This window comes from Cucurbita pepo, chromosome LG05, assembly GCF_002806865.2.
Source record: "Cucurbita pepo subsp. pepo cultivar mu-cu-16 chromosome LG05, ASM280686v2, whole genome shotgun sequence".
Classification (NCBI taxonomy): Eukaryota; Viridiplantae; Streptophyta; class Magnoliopsida; order Cucurbitales; family Cucurbitaceae; genus Cucurbita; species Cucurbita pepo.
Window position 1 is genome coordinate 7,632,840 of NC_036642.1, and position 19,176 is coordinate 7,652,015.

A 19,176-nucleotide genomic window follows, 5' to 3' on the forward strand; every position below is an offset into this window, starting at 1 on the left:
ACATACATTTATTTATGAATATATCAGTTCGAGTTAAATACACATTGGGGACCAAAGGAAATGGGATACAAACATTGTACCATACAAACAGACTCAAACTACCACAGAGATAGATGACTCAAGAGACACTTCTCTATAACTGCATAGTATCACAATCATACTGTAAAAAGAGTATGTTGTGACCCTCACATTAAGACAAGCAAAGTGGCGATCTTTAAGAGGTGCCCATCTGGCCATATGAGGGCTAGTATAAAAGAATGCCGTGATGCGATCGAGGAGGACGATACATCACAAAACACACCATATAACGTGTGCATTGAAGAGGAAACGAGATATAAGCAAGATATAGTCCACGAGTAGATATGAGTGTCAAAGATAGGTTCGTTGAAGGGTCGGGTAGGGCCTCAGGCTTTAACCTCGAAAGTCGAGGTTCCAAGTGAAATTTGGGTATGCAGTTCTAGAGTCAAGTTCGTCCATATAAAATATGAATGCTCGCCAAATTTGGTTTCAATCAGACACTGGATGGACGGTCCACGACACTGCATGACCGTTCACCAAAATGACTTCTACCGAGGAGTATTGAAAATGCTTCAAAACGTTTCTTAGGGGGAGACATGGTGTCAGCTCTCAACAACCACAGGCGTTGTGGCCTATGCTAACTACCCTGTGGCACATGCATGTATCACAGTGAGGGTGTTTCACAATGAGGGCAAGTGTTATGAGACGAGTGTCTTGGGCGACTTTTTTTTAATGAGTTTTTCAAGAACAGTATCGAGCGGCACAGGTGTCTTGGTATTGCACCCTAACCCATGTGTCGGAGGTTTGGTTATGCACCCGCTATCCAGTACAGAGTTCATAAATGGCATGACATGGGCATAAGACAACAAATGTTTCGATAGAACTCGAGTGGATTGATGTTCTAGATGTTCCAATGTTATGAACGACATATGGGTTTGTCCTCGATGACATGACCAAGTGGGCAGCGATGACCGACGACACCCCTTGACTTGGAATGATGTCAAGAAATATGAATCATGTTAATTGAGAACCAAAATGACATGATGGGATGCAATGTTGCATTGAGAGACCTTGTCCCCAAGTAGAGGTAAGGTCGAGCTGAATGACTTGGTGATATGAACCACAACCAAGGAATTTTCATACCTCAAGGTCCAATTACAAGGACAAGAGCCAAGAAGTTACAACAAGCTTTAGTCACTTACACTCAAGTTATGGTGAGCTTGTGAAAGAAAAATCTAGAAGACATTGTAGATCTTCCCTTCATGTTGTGAAAAGTTGAGTTTCAAGATAGAGATGCATTAAATGCACTTTAATTTGCATTTAATGAACTCATAGTTGAATTTATGAAACTAGTCAAAAAAATTTATGTATTATTTTAATTATAATTTCAATATTTGTTTGTCATTTAAGATAGTTTTTAACATGAGAGTGAATGTTATATTGTAACTACATACGTTACCATATTCCATCATTAACAAACCATTTTAATGTGGAGGTCACGAGTATTTGTCGTTACCTAATCATTTTACTATGGAGATTATGTGTGTATATTCACATGGGTTAAGGTTTTGAAAGGTTATATAAAACCTTCTTTTCGTGAACGTAGACATTACATTTTCGAATTGAAAAAGAGTAGAGTTTCGATTTTAGCTTTATTGAGAGCTAAGCTTTTACTTCTCAAATTTTTGTGGTTAGAACTTGCATGCTAAATCATTCAAGTGGTATTGATTAAACCTCTTGTGAATCTCTTGTGAAGTGATTCGAACCACGAATTTAGAAACGAGTTGGTATGAATCCAACCACTCATCAATTGCATGTATCCAAAGGAGTAATTACAGAAGTAATGCAAAAAAGATTCAAGTATCAAATTAAGAAAAGAATTGATTGACAATAAAATATCACTCGACATTGGAAAGTGATTTAAAGACTTTTTGTCACTTGACACAATCGCACTTTTGAAGGCAGCGGACTAGCGATTGTGCGACACTCACTTTCCAACGACAAATGAGCTAAGCCAATTTGTTCTTGCGTCGCCTACGGCCAAGCGACGTATGATCGAGCCTCTAGCCTCGGTTTTAAAAGAAGGTTTTAGAAAACGAGGAGAGAGAGAGATTTTAGAAAGAGAGATATTTGAAAGAGACGTTATATAAGCAAGCAAGAGAGAGATAACAACGGCTTAGCATATATAACCTTGGGTAGGGGAGATAGTTGAATTACATTTAAGATTATTTATGTTATGTCTTATTTTCTTCCATTTGTATTTAATAATCTCTATGGGTAGTTTGTAGTTAAATAGTTGAATTACATCATGTTTGAATTATCTTTTTGGTGTATTTACTCGTAAATTCAAGTTTAAAATAATGGTGGAATACAAAAACCAAAACTTTGTGTTTGAAACCCTTTGGTGCTCTGTTTCTTTCCAACATTGCTTTTAAGTTTTACGTTAAAATCGATTCATTGAATTAGTCATGATCAAAATAATTCTGGAGAAGGCATTTTTGTATTTGAAAATTGCGTCTTGGGATCTAAAAGTTACCATCATAGATTCCAAGTTCGATCTAAGAGTTATTCATCCTTCTAATCCGCTCTTGGTTTGAATTATTAAGTTAGCTTTCTTTGTGAGAGTTTGCAAGAATACTAGAATGACCTCTAGCTTTGCAAAAAATCAAGCATTGTTGGCGTTTATCACGAGTTTTTTTTTACTCTTGATCTTGATTGTCAAGAAAATCTGTTCCAAAATTTTTCCTTGGATTCATTCCATAACACTTGACCTAGTATAGAGGCAAGTCGATTATATCGCAGACGATTGAACATGCACGTACAGGCGAGTGTGTAGTCGAACATGCTTGGATTTTGCAGAAGTGATTTTCAGTTGGTGAAGAAAAATCTCGCTTAAGGTCCGACGAAACCACAAAGTAGAACGAAAAGATGAGCATGAGGCTTGGGTTTTCCTCAAGGTTTTCGTGAGCGTATCAAAATCACAACGTCACAAGGTTTTAAAAGTACGACCGTGAAAGTTGGTATCAAAGCCACACTTTGTGTGTCTAGTCGGACAAGATTATTAGAGAAATGAATCCATGGGTCAAATGAAAGGCATCACAAGTACTTCAAGAGTGTCAATGTGGATATGGTAGTTATGTTGTCAGGATCAGAAATGAGTCATGGGTTGAAGCCAAGACTCCCCCAAGTTATTAGTTTCGTGCGTCGGCACCTCAGTAGGCAGAGTTCTACCAGTGAAGCACGATCAAACTCATTTGCCAAGGACTTGGGGTTTCGAATTGGGAAAACAATTGAAACAGAAGGTGCCCTAGGTAGGTGCCTTCAGGAGAATCATTTGCATGATAGGAATAATGGCAATGGTTGTTAGCAAAGAAGTTGGGAGTCAGTTGAGACATGCATCGACCAAGTGTTAGATTGTGCACAATGCAATGCAAGTCCTTATGGGAGAATGACATTGTTGCAAGAGGTAGTCACAATTGAGTGGGGGAGAGCTAGCAAGAATGAGTTGCTCATCTCTGCTCCAAGAAGCGAGCACAAGTGAATTCCTTAAGTCATCCCCTCTTGTCTAAAGTTGATGACTTCAGAAGAGGACCAAGACCAGTATTAACTAGAGAAGGGAGAATCAACTAGATGAATGCAACAAAAGAATGAAGTTGCAGGAAGAACGAGAGAAACATCAGTGCAGCGATTACCACATGAAGGTGGCCAATTCAAAGAATTAATTGAAGTGTAGTGCCAACAACTGAAGAGACGGTGTCAAAAAGCTTCGACTTTACTTCAATAAAGAATGCGACTATGATGAGGAAATGTTGTGATTGGGCTTGCAAGCCCCACCCAAGGGGTGCACCAATTTGTGTGACTAAGAGAATATGCAGATTGAGGCCAATGTGGCCATGATTGGGGCGAGGTGCCCCTTGAAAGCCCATAGTTTTCTGGTGAATTCCTGGCCAAGTCGGATATAGGCATCGTAAGAGTCAACTTTACCCACAACTATGACAATACTGACTTTTTATATCTACGTTGTGAATCTTAATGGCAGAGTCCTAGAGAGGCGAACAACAAAAATAGGTTCGAAAGAGGGATAGCTTGTAGATAGTGTGCACGAGTTTTGCGTCTTCATTTTGAAGCACGTTTATTTTCTAACAAGCGAGTTAGCGACTCATCTAGACTCCTCTTCCACAAGAGTTGGTACCAAAAAGAGGCTGGCTTGCAAGCCCCATCATGCGAGGAGTACCATTATGTGTCACTCAGAGAGAGTGTGCATATTAGCTGAGAAGTGCTAAAGTTAAGTTGGGGCAAGTTCACCTAAACTAATAAGAGAAGAGTCAGTAGGTGGTGCCTATGACAAAGAGGAGACAAAAGCACCAACTCGAATTTTTCCCCCGGTTGACCAAGAGGCCGTAGTAAGATAAGTAATATGACAAAAGAGAAGTCAAGTGCTTTGTTAATTTATACTTGTCGAAAGCACAATCAACTTTAGCAAGTCAAGTTAGCAGTAGTCAAAAGTTTAGATCATCATCGAGACGATGTCAACGGGAGAATGTCACAATCCACCATGGGATTGTGCCCTGAGAAATTTATCGAGTACGATAACCAATTTAAGGTAGCCACAGTTATGTCTGATTGGTAGCCCTTAGGTTAGATCCTGACTTATTTCTATTTTATTTACATTCACGTCATTCTGCCCTCTTATTTCATGACATTATTGTTTTAAAGGATTTATTATCAATGTTAAGTCCATTGCACCTTTTACGAAATATTTTGAAGGAATGTTTCGGCACGTATTAGTCATGTTATGCATGTAGTGATAACTTTATTTTTAATAAAAAAAAAAAAAAAAAGCTTGTTGTACGGCACAACTCTTGAATGCTCTCTTACCTCAACAAGTAGTTAACAATCACCTAAAAACGAAAATTAGAATGAAGTGAGAGTCAAAATACTCATTAACCAACTTACTTGTAACTGCTCATCCCATCCTTATCGTAATAGGTTACCACAAGTTTTTCTCTAAGTTTTAATAAGTATGGACCTAAGTTCTACAATTATCCAAACAGGAAGATCTCGAAGTTTCAAGCACTTCTCTTGTCTAGCACAAACCCGTCATAACCTGGACATGTTGTTCAATTTTTCTACTCTTAGACTCGGGCAACTTGGGAGGTGGAGGCTGGCAAGCATGAATGGGTCTGGGCTACACTGAGTTTTGATAGCTTAGTGAACTTTCGAACGAGAGTTGCAATCACAAAGAAAGTCGTTTGTCTTGTATTGTTTAAATTTTTATCCAAATTGTGGTGCGACTGTCAACCATCTGTCAACCATACTTAAGCGGGAGATGTAAACTTCTAGTATATGTTTTGTGTCGATTAAACTGTATTCAAGTTGACATTTGATTCTTTATATAGAGTCTCATTAGTTTTCTAACTTTTCTTAAATAAATTTCGCAAAGAGATTCGAAGCATTCACATTGTAATCAATGATTTTTATCTTAACCAACTAAATTATATTCTAATTTACAAAAGATAAAAAAAAAAAAAAAAAAAAATTATTCTGACATATTAAAAGTTAATGGCATATAGTTTTCACAACTTAAATAAATTTTGTACCGTAAACGATATCGAATTTCAACACAAATGAGTATAAAGCAATATAAAAGGCATCTTTTTGGATATGTTTTTGATAATTAGTACTCGATATGAACACATGATATATATTCGACAATAGAGAAAAAGAAAGAAAGATGATGCTATTCAAATTGCATAGCATTAATATCTGAAATCCAATTGGAACATAAAAAGATGAAATAAGAATGTATTCCCTCTCAATATATAGGCATCTCTTTCCTTACCTTTCTTTTTTTTAGGTTTATTAAAATGTCAATCATCTTTCTTTATCCTAACTTTTTCATTTATAATATATGTTCTGATTCTCCAATTCCTATAATACTATAGTTTTCACCTTATATTCTCATTCATAATAACCACACACATAAATATGTTCAAATTTCATTACAATGAAATTTAACAACATTAAAATAAAAATTAAACTTTTTATAATAGTAAGTCAAATGAAATATGTTATATACGATATAAAATTGTTAGTGGTGGATACACTTTTTAAGACAAAAAAATACCCAAATCATTTCAAGATTATACATTAAAATTAATTTTATCACTTTAATAAATCACTGAAATACTTCTAGAAGATAATATATTTATTTTAAAATGGAAAACTGTAAATTAATGTGGTAGTCAAATATGTACGAAAAAATTTTAAATATTAAAAAAAATTCCAATTTATAATTCTCCTTTAAAAAATATATACATATTTTTTTCTAACTTTTAAATTTTTTTAATAATATCCTTAAAAAAAAAAACGGTTAAAACTAATAATATATATATATATATATAGTTAGGAGTTTGGACAAAGTAACTTTACTTTAAGAAAAGCAACTTTCCTTTTATTTTATTATTTATTTATTAATTTATTTATTTATATTAACTAGTATTATTTAAACACGTCATATATTTTTATTTACTACTTTATAAAAGATGAATGCGAATTTATGCTCCAATTAAGTAACTAATATATATTAATTGTCAATAAGAGTATAATTTTTAAATTTTACGAAATTTTTAATTCTCTCTATTTTAAAAATGTCTAATAAATTCTTAATTTTTTTTTCCAATAAATTCTTGCATATCCAATTTTATTAAGTATAATGGATGATTCACCTATTCATTATGGTATAAAAAATTAAAAAATTAATATTTTATTAGACAAAAAAAATTCAAATTTATGTTTAATATATTAGGAGTTTAATAATAGAATGAAATTGGAAATTTAATAATATTTTTAGGAATAAATAAATATGATTAAAACATAAATTAATTTTTATTGGGTATAAATGGGATTGATGGTCACCTCCAAAAACTGGCTCACATGAAACTGAAAAGCCCTTTAAAAACATCCCCACTTACTTACACTTTTCAGTTTCCAGTTTCCATCCAAAATAGAAGATGAAAAACAAAGGAAGAAGCGTACTAAGCTTATTCACAAGCTGTTCACCAAAGCGACAACTGAAACAAATTCCCTCATCCACCCAACCTAAACAGAGGTCCAAATCCATCTCCAACTCCTCAACCTCCTCGAAGCATGTCCGTGTTAACTTGGAGGAGATCAAATGGGTAAGCTCCAAATTATGTTAGGAATAACGACTCTTCGCAGTGGAATGATATTGCATGCTCAAATGGCTTTGTTTTTTTGCTTCCCAAAAGGCCTCGTAATAATGCAGATGTATTTTTTACTTGTAAAAGGCGTTTGACAAATTTGACACGAACAAAGATGGGAAGATCTCGTTTGAGGAGTACAAGGCTGCGCATGGAGCGATGTCGGGAAGCAAAGAGATCTCTGATGCGGAGGCGGCGAAGTCGTTCGAGTTTGTGGATGCGGATGGAGATGGATTTGTGGAGTTGAAGGAGTTCGTGGAGTTGTACACGATGAGCGGCGGGGAGGTGAAGATGGGGGACGTACAAAGCGCTTTCAAAGTGTATGATTCTAATGGAGATGGCAAGATAAGCGCGGAGGAGGTGATGGAGATCATGAAGATATTGGGGGAGAGCACCACCCTGAAGGCCTGCCGCCAAATGGTGAAGGGTGTGGACAAGGATGGGGATGGCTTTATTGATATCGATGAGTTTTCGAGCCTCATGGGTACGTATTCGTTTAAGCATTAGGAGTCATAAGGCTGAGGCTATGCTATGGTTCAATGTTGGACAACAGAATTTTAAGCTTCAAATACTTATTATTATTGTAGTGATTACCTTAATGTTATCATGGGTACCTTAGTGTTGGTTATGTGCCACTACTACAAGTAGTAATGAATAGTGTGGATGTGATGTCTATTGAATTTTCACTCTCCTTCTTTAAATATGTAGTTGGTAAAATATAATGAAAAAATGTATTATGAATATGAACATAATATAATTTTAACCACTAGAATTTTTAATGAATTTATATTTTTTTATAAATTTTTAAAAATTATATCTCTAATGTTATTGACATTTCATCGATATTCGAGCAAAGGTTCAAAAATTCGATAAAATTTTTCTTTTTAAAACATAAGTCATAGGGAGGGAAGACATAAAAAAACACATATACAATAACATTACTTAAAATAATTCAGTTTATAATACAAAAGAAGATAGCAAGACTAGAATAAGCATACAATGTACTAACTACATGAAAATCAAAATGTGAACTCGAGTCTATTGATCTCCTATAGTTGCATGGCTTTGAAAATCTCTTGTCATCGATTTTTTATCAATTGTCATATGAAAAAGAGAGAGTAAAAAATGAATATAAAAATACTCAGCTAAATACCATATTTAAATACCATATCGAATCATAACTTATAGCTAAATACCATATCTTAATTCTAAGCTCATGAAAAATACCCATAAGTTTAATAGCTCATCGAAGCTTCTAGTGGGTCTTGAATATAATAACCTATGGTTTTTTTTTTCATGTTCGGACCCAACATGAGTCCTACGAGGTTCACCTAGGCTGACTCAAGTTATTATGATCAGGCGAATCATTGCCCTCATCTCAGTGTATTATTTAATCATAAGGTTCCTCATAACACATTTGCTTCTCAGAGTTTTATAAGAAACTGAGGGAGAACTAATTAGTCCTTTATTAATGCATGAGTCGTGATCCTATATATCCTAAGTCGTGATACTATATATCCTGATTTGTGAAATAGAACCTCATTCTTATTCAAAGCTAATGACCTATGGTAGGAATTATGAAAAATTTTTACATCAAAAAGATTAGTTATTGACTCATAAGTACTCATAAGGTCATGCCAAATTTTGGAAGGGAGTAACCCTTATGCTTCTAACTACTCAGTACATATATGGTCTAACTCCCTCATTGGGTAAGTTTACGACCTAAAGCCTTGTTGAGAGATCCTTGTTAGTTTCCACACATGAGATACAGAATAGATCTAAACTCAAAGTTCTACCTATATGTATCATTTTGTGATTATTTTAGATATACATGTGGACCCCATCAATCGAGATAGGTTCACTATTAAAGTTAGCAAACTTTTCCTTATAGAGAAGTAACTTTGTCTACGCTGATACTAATAAGATGTTTAAATCAAGGCATAATAAACACTAAGCTAAACTCGGGTTTCCAAATGTGACGTTGTATTTAGCTTGTCTTTTAATAGGTAATCATGGTAGTTAACTCATTCTATCCTATTCTAATCAATTGTAAAACAACCCCTACTACTAGCTTCTATGTCATAATACATGATTCAGATCACAACTCATCATTCATAAGGCAATCAACTAATGCTTTGGAATATGATTCCTTTGGGATGCTCTCTTCTGATCAAGGTTTCAATTCTATGGTATGTTCTATTTCAGCTTCATCACATGTCATGTCCTTTAAGCTTCATTATCTTGCTTAACAAGTATTGTTGGGTTGTCTTTATTACTTTTTTCTTCACCACTGCTATTGTAATTGTCTGTACAAGTTGTGCCCACAATTTATACGTTGTTTTTGTGACAGCATCAGTAATTAAATGAATATGGAAGAATCGTCTATTTGATCAACTGGGAACTTCACGGAATTTAATAACATTGAATGTGGCTTTTTGATCGTGGTGGTCACGTTCAACAAGGAAAAGTTCTATGGAATAAGTGGTGGCTGGAGAAGACGAGTCGGCTTTTGTCGAAGGAGGTTAGAGGGCAGGCATAATGGAACTGTAGGGAAATCAAGCAAGGACGACAAACCTACAGGTCGGTTTGAACCTGTAACACCCGAGCTTAGGAGGTTGAGGAGACCGAGGCTCGAGTCGACGAAGAAGGAAACTATGCTCGAGATAGTTATAAGATAAGAAGAAGAAGAAAAAAAAAAAGACGGTTAAGGTCAACATAGGGACAAAATGGTCATTTTGCCCCTACTCTTATTTGATGGGTCCGAAAAGTTGAGTGAAAGAGAAAGAAAGAAGAAGTTAGGGCTTTGGAAGAGAAGAAGAACAAAGATGTCGGTCGCCTCGAATATGCAATTGGAGATTGAATTCAAGGCAAGAAATTTTGAATCTAGACTCCTCTCGGTGCTGAAGGAAGAGTTTAGGTTGTGGATTCGCCAATTTCAACAAGAAAATCCGAGAACGAACAAGGTAAGGTTCTGAACTTCTCGTTTTGATTTTACCTAGAACTGAGGAGTTTCTTGAGTGATAGATCTGTAGTTTTTGAGTTATGTAACTAAAAGAAGATTCACAGGTTGATAAAATAGGCTACTAGCATCAACCCAGAATGTCTTTGATAGTCCAAAATAAATCTTTAAGCTTCTTGTCCGCTTATTCAATGTTCTGTTCATTCTTTCTGCAACGCCATTTTGTTTTGCCTTACTAGGAACTGTCCTCATTAATCTAATTCTCTCAGCTACACAAAATGTTTTAAACTCTAACTTGTCGTACTCTCTTACATTGTCAGGCCTTAGGCATTTGACCTTCATGCCGATCTGATTTTAAACTTTAGCTTTCCACTTCTTGAAGTTGACAAACACATATGACTTATGGTTCATGAAATAAATCCACACCATCCTACTGAAATCATCGATGAAGGTGACGTAGAACTTTGATCCGCCAAGTGATGGAACTAGAGATGACCCTCAAACGTCTGTATAGACCATGTCCAACCACACTTCAATTCTCTGTTAGCCTTTGTGAAGCTAACTCATTTCTATTTGCTCATAACACAGTTCTCACAATGACTCATATCAACAGATTTCAGACCTTCCAAACTAGTTTCAGAGCCAGCATATTCATTCATTTGACACTCATATGTCCAAGTCTATTGTGTCATAGACTTGAATTTGGAGCACTCTCAGCAACAACATTCATGTTCATACACCTTGCAGTGGTGTATAAGGTTCCAGAATTTGTGTCACGTCCTACCACCATAGCACCCTTCAAAATCTTCCACGAATTCTTCAACGTTGTTGTATAACCTGTGTTGTCCAACTGACCAACAAAGATCAGGTTTTTCTTGAGACTTGGAATATATCTGACATCCTTTCATGTCCACAGATTTCCTACCGAATTTTTTTATGTAGACATCCTCTTTTCCTTCAATCTTCAAAATTTATGGCTTTTGACCCTCTTATCCACGTCACCTTTGATACTAACATTGTGACAGAGTTATTTTTAAAAATTTAGGACATAAACTTGATAAGAGCATGTTTATTAAAATATAATTTCAAAAATGTATTTCAAAGTTCATAAATTTATGGATTTACATGCTTAAAAACAGGTGCGATGTAGTTTGCTATCAAAATTATATATGGGATTCTTACGAGTGTATAAGAAAATTCCGACCTAAGACATATTGACTTAGGTTACAAACCAGTTGGTTGGTGTGCACAAAATGGAACCGACCTATTGTATGACAAACAAGTAAAGGAGGAGTACATGAATTAACCGAGACTACATCCGAATGAGAGGGGTCCTGTGAATTTTCCTAGGAAGCATGTCGGTGAGGACAAAACATGCTGGAACGACATGTATTGGTCTGTGGGGATAGTCTTCACTCTTAAGAAGAGAGAAGTAGGTGTCGGTAACGTGACCATGTCGCATGGGATGCAGGAGAAATGTCGGGGCCATCAGGTGCCGAATCTGGATTTCAAATCGTCGTTACTATGCGACAATCGAGTTAAAGGAGGGGTACATGAACGAACTGAGACTACCTTCCTTTTTGGTAGCTCAGTCATTGGAACTTCATAGTTAAGCGCGCATTTCTTTTTTATGGTTGGGTGACCTCTTGGGAAGTTTTCCTAGGATCCACGTGAGTGAGGACAAAACATACTTGAAGAACTCGTGTTGGTCTGTGGAGATAGTCTTCACTCTTAAGAAGCGAGGAGTAGGTAACTTCTTATCGATTCTATTTCTAATTTATTCGACCTAGTTCATAAAAAAAAATTTAAAAATAAAGGTTTGATGAAATGAATCGTCGACAGCAGGGTTCGAACCTGCGCGGGCAAAGCCCAACAGATTTCAAGTCTGTCTCCTTAACCACTCGGACATATCGACCATTCGCTTGTTGGCATAAATTACGAATGTAAACGAAACACCCAACAAATTAATGATTTTACACCTAGGAAGCATGTCGGTGAGGACAAAACATGCTGGAACGACATGTATTGGTCTGTGGGGATAGTCTTCACTCTTAAGAAGAGAGAAGTAGGTGTCGGTAACGTGACCATGTCGCATGGGATGCAGGAGAAATGTCGGGGCCATCAGGTGCCGAATCTGGATTTCAAATCGTCGTTACTATGCGACAATCGAGTTAAAGGAGGGGTACATGAACGAACTGAGACTACCTTCCTTTTTGGTAGCTCAGTCATTGGAACTTCATAGTTAAGCGCGCATTTCTTTTTTATGGTTGGGTGACCTCTTGGGAAGTTTTCCTAGGATCCACGTGAGTGAGGACAAAACATACTTGAAGAACTCGTGTTGGTCTGTGGAGATAGTCTTCACTCTTAAGAAGCGAGGAGTAGGTAACTTCTTATCGATTCTATTTCTAATTTATTCGACCTAGTTCATAAAAAAAAATTTAAAAATAAAGGTTTGATGAAATGAATCGTCGACAGCAGGGTTCGAACCTGCGCGGGCAAAGCCCAACAGATTTCAAGTCTGTCTCCTTAACCACTCGGACATATCGACCATTCGCTTGTTGGCATAAATTACGAATGTAAACGAAACACCCAACAAATTAATGATTTTACACCTAGGAAGCATGTCGGTGAGGACAAAACATGCTGGAACGACATGTATTGGTCTGTGGGGATAGTCTTCACTCTTAAGAAGAGAGAAGTAGGTGTCGGTAACGTGACCATGTCGCATGGGATGCAGGAGAAATGTCGGGGCCATCAGGTGCCGAATCTGGATTTCAAATCGTCGTTACTATGCGACAATCGAGTTAAAGGAGGGGTACATAAATTAACAGAAACAACATTCGAATGAGAAGGGTCCTGAGGATAGGATAACTAAACTCATGTTGGTTTGTTGGGATAATCTTCACTCTATAGAAGCGAAAAGTAGATAATGTAATCATGTCCCAGGGGATGCAAGGGAATGTTGGGGCCATCAGGTGCCGAATCCTAACCCGAATCCTTTGACCAATTGAGTTATATTAGCTACTAACGGGTCGTGAATTGTTGAGATCTTATTTAGAGATTCTAAAGACTAAACAAAACTGATTAAACCAGTGAAAGGAATTGCTTAAAGATTTATTACAACTTAGAAAGGACAGTAAATAATTTTAACAACAAAGTAGAATACAAACCCTCTCTTCTCTCTTCCTTCTTCACTAAACCTTAACAGTCACCCTCTCATGACTGACAATTAAATTAAAACCCTAATTAATTAAAGAGAAAACGACCAAATTAAAAGCTTTTGAACACAGAAATGAAATGAAATTAATATCTGTTCTTGGCTGGTTGATATTAATACTTGGATGCTTTGCCACACTTGATAGCATTGAGTGGAATGTCAGCCTCAGTATACAAACTCTTTTCATCATTCCATACCTTAAAGTACAATTGCTGACCCAAATAGTTTCTCCACCATACTGTAGACCTCATATTCCACATACCCTTGTTGTCTAATGACACCAATATTGCAGTCCAAGACCTTGGATATACCTGTCCAAACATAACCCCAATCAATCTCTTCTTTATATAAATTTTATTTTATAATATTCTATTTAGTTCGATAATTTATAGGATACGTGAATCTCTACAATTCATGTTGTAGATTCAAATCCTTATCGAGCATGATTTGATTTTCGATACTATTCTATTAACTTAACCTCTTAATAAAGCGAGAAAAGTAAATAAAATAAAATTAAAAAAAAAAAAATATATATATATATATATATATATATATATATAATATTAATTAACTAATCCATGCTCTCCAATAAATGATATGTGCAAGCTAAAATTAGTGTTGAATCAAATAAATGATATGTGCAAGCTAAAATTAGTGTCTTGAGATACCATCCACTGAATTATAATGTTTTCTCATGTAACGACACTAAATTTCTACCTACTCAGAGTCGCTACTACGTCTCATGTTCATCTCTAATGTGAGAATATAATTCTTAAAAATGAATATTATTTAAAGATAAACTTCGAAAAACGTTTAAAACAACTTCTTCTCTCGAAAACACAATCATGGTCTTACGTGCTTAAATACGAAATAACTGAAATTTAGAGAAAATAAGAGCAATACAACATTATTTAAAACAATGAGATGTATAACAACCTATTCTAATCTAAACCTACAAATTTAAATATGAATCTACAATGAAATAAATGACATGGGCAAGTTAAAATTACCTGAACAGTGTGTCTTGAGATACCATCCACTAAATTATAGCGTTTTCTCATGTTATATGTCCAAACACCCGAACCATATCTAAAAAAATATAAACATAAAGGTCATGAGTTATGATCATTTTAATTTTAATTTTCCATATTTGAAAATTTCTAAAAACTAAAAAATATATATATATATATATTTAAAAATTTACGAAAAAAAAAAACAATAAAAAGAACATACCCAACAACGTAGAAACTGGTTCCATCAAAATGCCAAGATTGGACAGTGCTTTCTTTGTTTTGGAACACAATTTCCACAAAATCATGAAGAGTAATATTAACAACCGAGACACCAAGCATCGCAGGTCGAGAAGTTGGGGTATCAGTGAAGGTATTGATATCAAAAACGCCAGGGATTTTGAACCAATCAGCCAACTTTAATGGCGTTGGTGGATCAACATAAGACACATTGTTAACCGCACAACGAAGAGCTCCTTTTATCTTTGTCAATGAGTTCTCTATTATCAGCCTCCTCACCACCGTTATGTTCCCATAATGGAACGACCCTTGTGGGTTTGGCCTTGCTGCATTTGCCGTCAAATTTAGCCTGTTCAATTCCAAACAAAATCAACCCCATTTGAGTAACCAAATGATGATAGCGTTTAGAAAAATATGGGATGTTAAAACCTTATAGTCCGCGCTTGTTTCATGGACCAATGAAGGTGGTAGGTTGGTCCAATGGGCAAAGGCTTGGAAGGAGGAGTAGTAGAGCCTTCATATTTAAGGATTCCAATGGCATTCAGAATTGGCTTTGTGAAACGAGTAGAGGCCACAAAGTAATAGCTCTTGGATGCTATGTTCTTGAGAGACACTAAAACAGCGGCGGATTGGCCTGGATGAATGTCCAATGACTCGTATGTCTCTTGCATGGTGTGTGCTCCTTCAACCTCCACGAGTGTCATTAAATGTCCTTGAATTCTGAAGTTTATTGATGTTGCTATCCCAACATTTGATATCCTTAACTTGTATGTTAGCCCTACAAAAACATAAAGTTTAGTACTTTAACAATGTCTCTAAGGTTTACAAGTGCAACTCTTTGGATGTTACCTTTCTTAAGAACTAGTGTTGTACTCGACTTTCCATTTATGAGAAGACCGTTAGGTAGAGGGAGCTGAACTCCGGATTCCAATTTCTTACGTAACGTCTGCATGATATGATAAAACAAATAGTTCAAACGTTTAAATTCTCATTTCTAAATTCATAATTTAATATTTTCATAGATGAAATGTAGATCGAGAAGGAAATTACCTTATGGTCGGTGTTGTACCAATCGCCGATCAGAAGGTCGACCTCGCCGTTGGGAATAGGGTAAGGAGTTGTTATGACACTTCTAGGTTGGATCACAAAGGCTCCGAAGCCACCGGCTGCCCTTTGGAAGTTGATGGAAGGAAAGTATGTGAAGGTTCCAATTTGATCCTTAACTTGGAATTTGTATGTCCAATTCGAGTTTGGAGGGATTGGACAATTGGTTCCTAGCACTCCATCTTGCCACGATGTTCTCCTTTGCTTGATTCCACTCCTAAATTTATGGAGATTATTAATTATTTATAATAGGATAAGTTCGATAATAATATGAGAAATTGAATCTCAAAGAGATGAACATGACACGCCTAATAATAATCCTAGATTCACGTGCAAATATTTGATATCATAAATAACAATGTTTTAAACACTAACCAAGTAAAGAGGAAAGGCTCATCGAGCTTGTTAATGACATTTACAATTATGTTGTCATTTGTCTCACACTCGATCCTTGGGGCTGGAAATTGCCCGTTCACAAGAATTACCTATACAAAAGAGATAAATGAGAATATATATAGAGAGAGAGGAATAGAGGAAGGTTGAGAATGAAACCTTTTGTTGAACACCAAGGGGAGCACGTGTGCCGTACGTGATTTGAAATGTGAAATATCTATACGGGTCTTCTGCATTCACCCAATACGTACTCAAAGTGCAACAAGCCAATATAATCCCCAAGATCAAATTTACCAAATTGCCCTCCCTCATTTTCGATATTCCCCTGCCACAAGCTTCACACAACACAAACTAATTAGTTTTCAACACTCAAACCAAATCAAATCCAATATTTACGAGTACTCTAACAAGTTAGAACGTAAAATTCTGTCACTCATTTTCAGGCTCTGATCTCCCAGCTAAGAGTAGCGGGAGAGAAAAAAGCTTGAAGATGACAAGACTCAGAAGACGAATAACGAGCATAGCAGAAGATGGAGAAAAGAAAACGATACCTAGAGAACGAGAGAGAGAGAGAGGAAAGATGGAGAGGAAGAAGTGAAGGGATGAGTAGAGAATGGTTATATTATTTATGGAAAAAGGAAGGGTTTATGGAGAAGAGTGTAGAGTGTAGAGTTTGGTTTAAGGAATGAGCAGAACCCTCACGAGCTCATACATTTGTAACCGGCGGATTTCATGCTTCTTAATTACCTCTTATTTGCATACATACCCTTATATTATCTTTCACCTTCTACTTTCTTTTTTTTTTTTCTTTTTTCAAAATTTATAAACATAATTAAGATATTATTAATTAAACATAATATTGTTTATATAAATATGCATTTGTGTGAGATCCAAAACATATTAATTAAAGAGTGAAAATGAAGTTGGTAATGCATGGATTACAAGCGAAGTGAGTGGCTACTGGATATGTCGGTGGCCCAGTTGGGTGGGGCTGCTACAAAGCTAAGCAAGCAGCCAACGGGATTGGCGCAGCCGGGGAGGGATCCTCATTAATTATTGCACATACCTTAATCACATAAACAAATATTATAAATATTCTCTTTAAAAAGAAAAAAATTGCTCATAAATTATTGGTTCACTCTTCACTCTCCTCTGTTCAAGGTTAACTCTAATTTGGTCTTTGTTGATATTAAAATATACCATTTCGAATGATTTGATCCAGTTCGTTCATGTGGATACATATGAGCGAGATATTATATACAATGAGTTTGTATAAGATTAGGTCACGAAGTATTTAATCTCTTTGTATAAATTAGTTAATTGAGAATATTGATATTTCATAAGATGATCATATGTGACTCAGTCTTTGAGTGAGTTGTAAACTTTGCGACTTGTCCTTTTATTTGCATGGATGAAAATGAGTTTTAGAGCCAATTTAATATATTTATCATTTTGAAAACTTGACTGAATAGAGAGTTGGAAACATAATTTTACGAAATGAAATTCACGTATTCCCATATAGAAAAGTAGAAGAGTAATTCTCGAGTGTTGATTTCAAAACTTGAATAGTGAAACTTTTTCCTCTCATTGGCCCGAGAGTAACTTAGTTTATGATTGAATCATAAATAAATTATTCATCAAAGAATTAGTAGTATTTTAGGTAAAAGATATAATACAAAAGTAAAACGGATTTTTGACCCAACTGTAATTATGAATGATGACTTGCATGTAATGATTATATCAATGGTCTCTTCTCTTTCTTCGCTTTGTAATTATAGTTGGTCTCAGTCTCCCCCATTCAGCAGAGGTTCTGGTTTCGAATCTCTCCCCAACATTTGGGTGACCATGGACAAGAGTCTCTGCGGGTACCTAACTTTCAACAAGTCATTTAGCTATTTGTGAAATTCAATTAGCTCAGTTAAGTCGTATGACACATATTTTTAGTAGGCGATCTCACCCCCCACATAAAATCAATCTCGTGATCTATATGCCCTGGTGGAGATAAATCCTTTGTTTGACTTTGTAGTCTTTTGTAGAGAGGCTTATGTTCGAGTTAACTCATTCGAGCTCCCCTCGTCAACTATAACAATGGCAACGAGAGTAAGTTCATCAGGGCTAAGATCCCTTCTCAACTATATTGATAACATCATCTTCATCCTTTTTGGTTGACTAGTGTTAGTTTGAATGATTGTTGGGTTAAACCTCGTTACTACTGAGCATTTTGCTAGAGGCATGGGAATGACTTTGTGTTCCAGCATAATATTCATCCCTAACATAATGTCAAAGTCATCCATTTTGACAATCACAAAGTCAGTTTGTCCACTCCAAGTCTCTAGCTTAATCGATGTTCTCTTTGCAACTCCTAAGACAAGTAGGGTTGTTGAATTGATGTCTTTTATCTATCATTTATCTCGATGTTAAAGATTCTCAAGCGTTCATTTTAGTTTCCGTCAAGAAGTTGCGGGTGGCTTAAAGTCAACTATAGTATTCTTGGCCGCTCTATGGTTAACCCAGGTCTCGACATACATAATATCGCTTTCCACTAGCTCTTCTATCTCTTCCACTCTCTTCTAAAGAGTAGACAAGTGCTTTAGGGACTTCATGCGGGGGTGTTCAATGCTTTCAACTAGCGGTGTTTCAACTTTCACTGTCTCATACTCAACTTCTGAGTTCATTCAAAATTTCGCTTGGAAGGCATAGAGTGATGCCTTTTTGGGCATTCAGTTTCTTGGTGGCCCCCTTTGCATATGAAGCAAGACAAGGGGCCTTGATTGTGATTGTTCTAGCTGTGAGGTCTTCACGATAGAGTTCTACTGTATTGGGAGGACTTGCATGCTCCTCCTCTGCCTTCAAGTCTATCGCTTCCCACCCTTTGGAGTTAGGTTGATAATTTTTATTACACCCCACCTTGGGTTTGATCACAACTAAAGTCAAACAGTCGTATGACTGTAGCATAGGCCGTGGAAAGGTCATGGACTCTTTGTTCATAGAGTTTGATCTTCACCTACTACT

General features: G+C 36.0%; 2 protein-coding genes and 2 non-coding genes across 5 annotated transcripts; 1 reads left to right on the top strand and 3 right to left on the bottom strand.

Moving 5' to 3' along the window:
• The first annotated feature begins 6,945 nt into the window (after positions 1–6,945).
• On the top strand, positions 6,946–7,927 carry LOC111794731 (calmodulin-like protein 1). The gene is made up of 2 exons (XM_023676856.1): positions 6,946–7,199; positions 7,329–7,927. Exons 1-2 carry the CDS (start codon positions 7,032–7,034, stop codon positions 7,746–7,748), a joined length of 588 nt encoding a protein of 195 aa, XP_023532624.1. The 5' UTR covers positions 6,946–7,031; the 3' UTR covers positions 7,749–7,927.
• Positions 7,928–12,033: 4,106 nt separating this feature from the next.
• Positions 12,034–12,115, bottom strand: TRNAS-UGA. The gene has a single exon. It is a non-coding gene; the product is annotated as a tRNA-Ser (tRNA).
• Positions 12,116–12,666: 551 nt separating this feature from the next.
• On the bottom strand, positions 12,667–12,748 carry TRNAS-UGA. Its single transcript has one exon. It is a non-coding gene; the product is annotated as a tRNA-Ser (tRNA).
• A 667-nt stretch (positions 12,749–13,415) lies between these two features.
• LOC111796142 (L-ascorbate oxidase homolog) lies at positions 13,416–16,479 on the bottom strand. Of its 2 annotated transcripts, none has more exons than XM_023678851.1 (8): positions 16,324–16,479; positions 16,147–16,256; positions 15,718–15,988; positions 15,546–15,613; positions 15,097–15,468; positions 14,651–15,016; positions 14,428–14,506; positions 13,416–13,728 (listed from the first exon to the last, which is right to left on the bottom strand). In XM_023678851.1, the coding sequence occupies exons 1-8, from the start codon at positions 16,474–16,476 to the stop codon at positions 13,531–13,533; spliced, it is 1,617 nt and encodes a 538-aa protein (XP_023534619.1). In that variant the 5' UTR covers positions 16,477–16,479; the 3' UTR covers positions 13,416–13,530. The 2 variants fall into 2 exon arrangements, with proteins under 2 accessions (XP_023534619.1, XP_023534618.1); XM_023678850.1 differs by having other exon boundaries at positions 15,097–15,445; positions 15,517–15,613; positions 16,324–16,476.
• Positions 16,480–19,176: the final 2,697 nt, after the last annotated feature.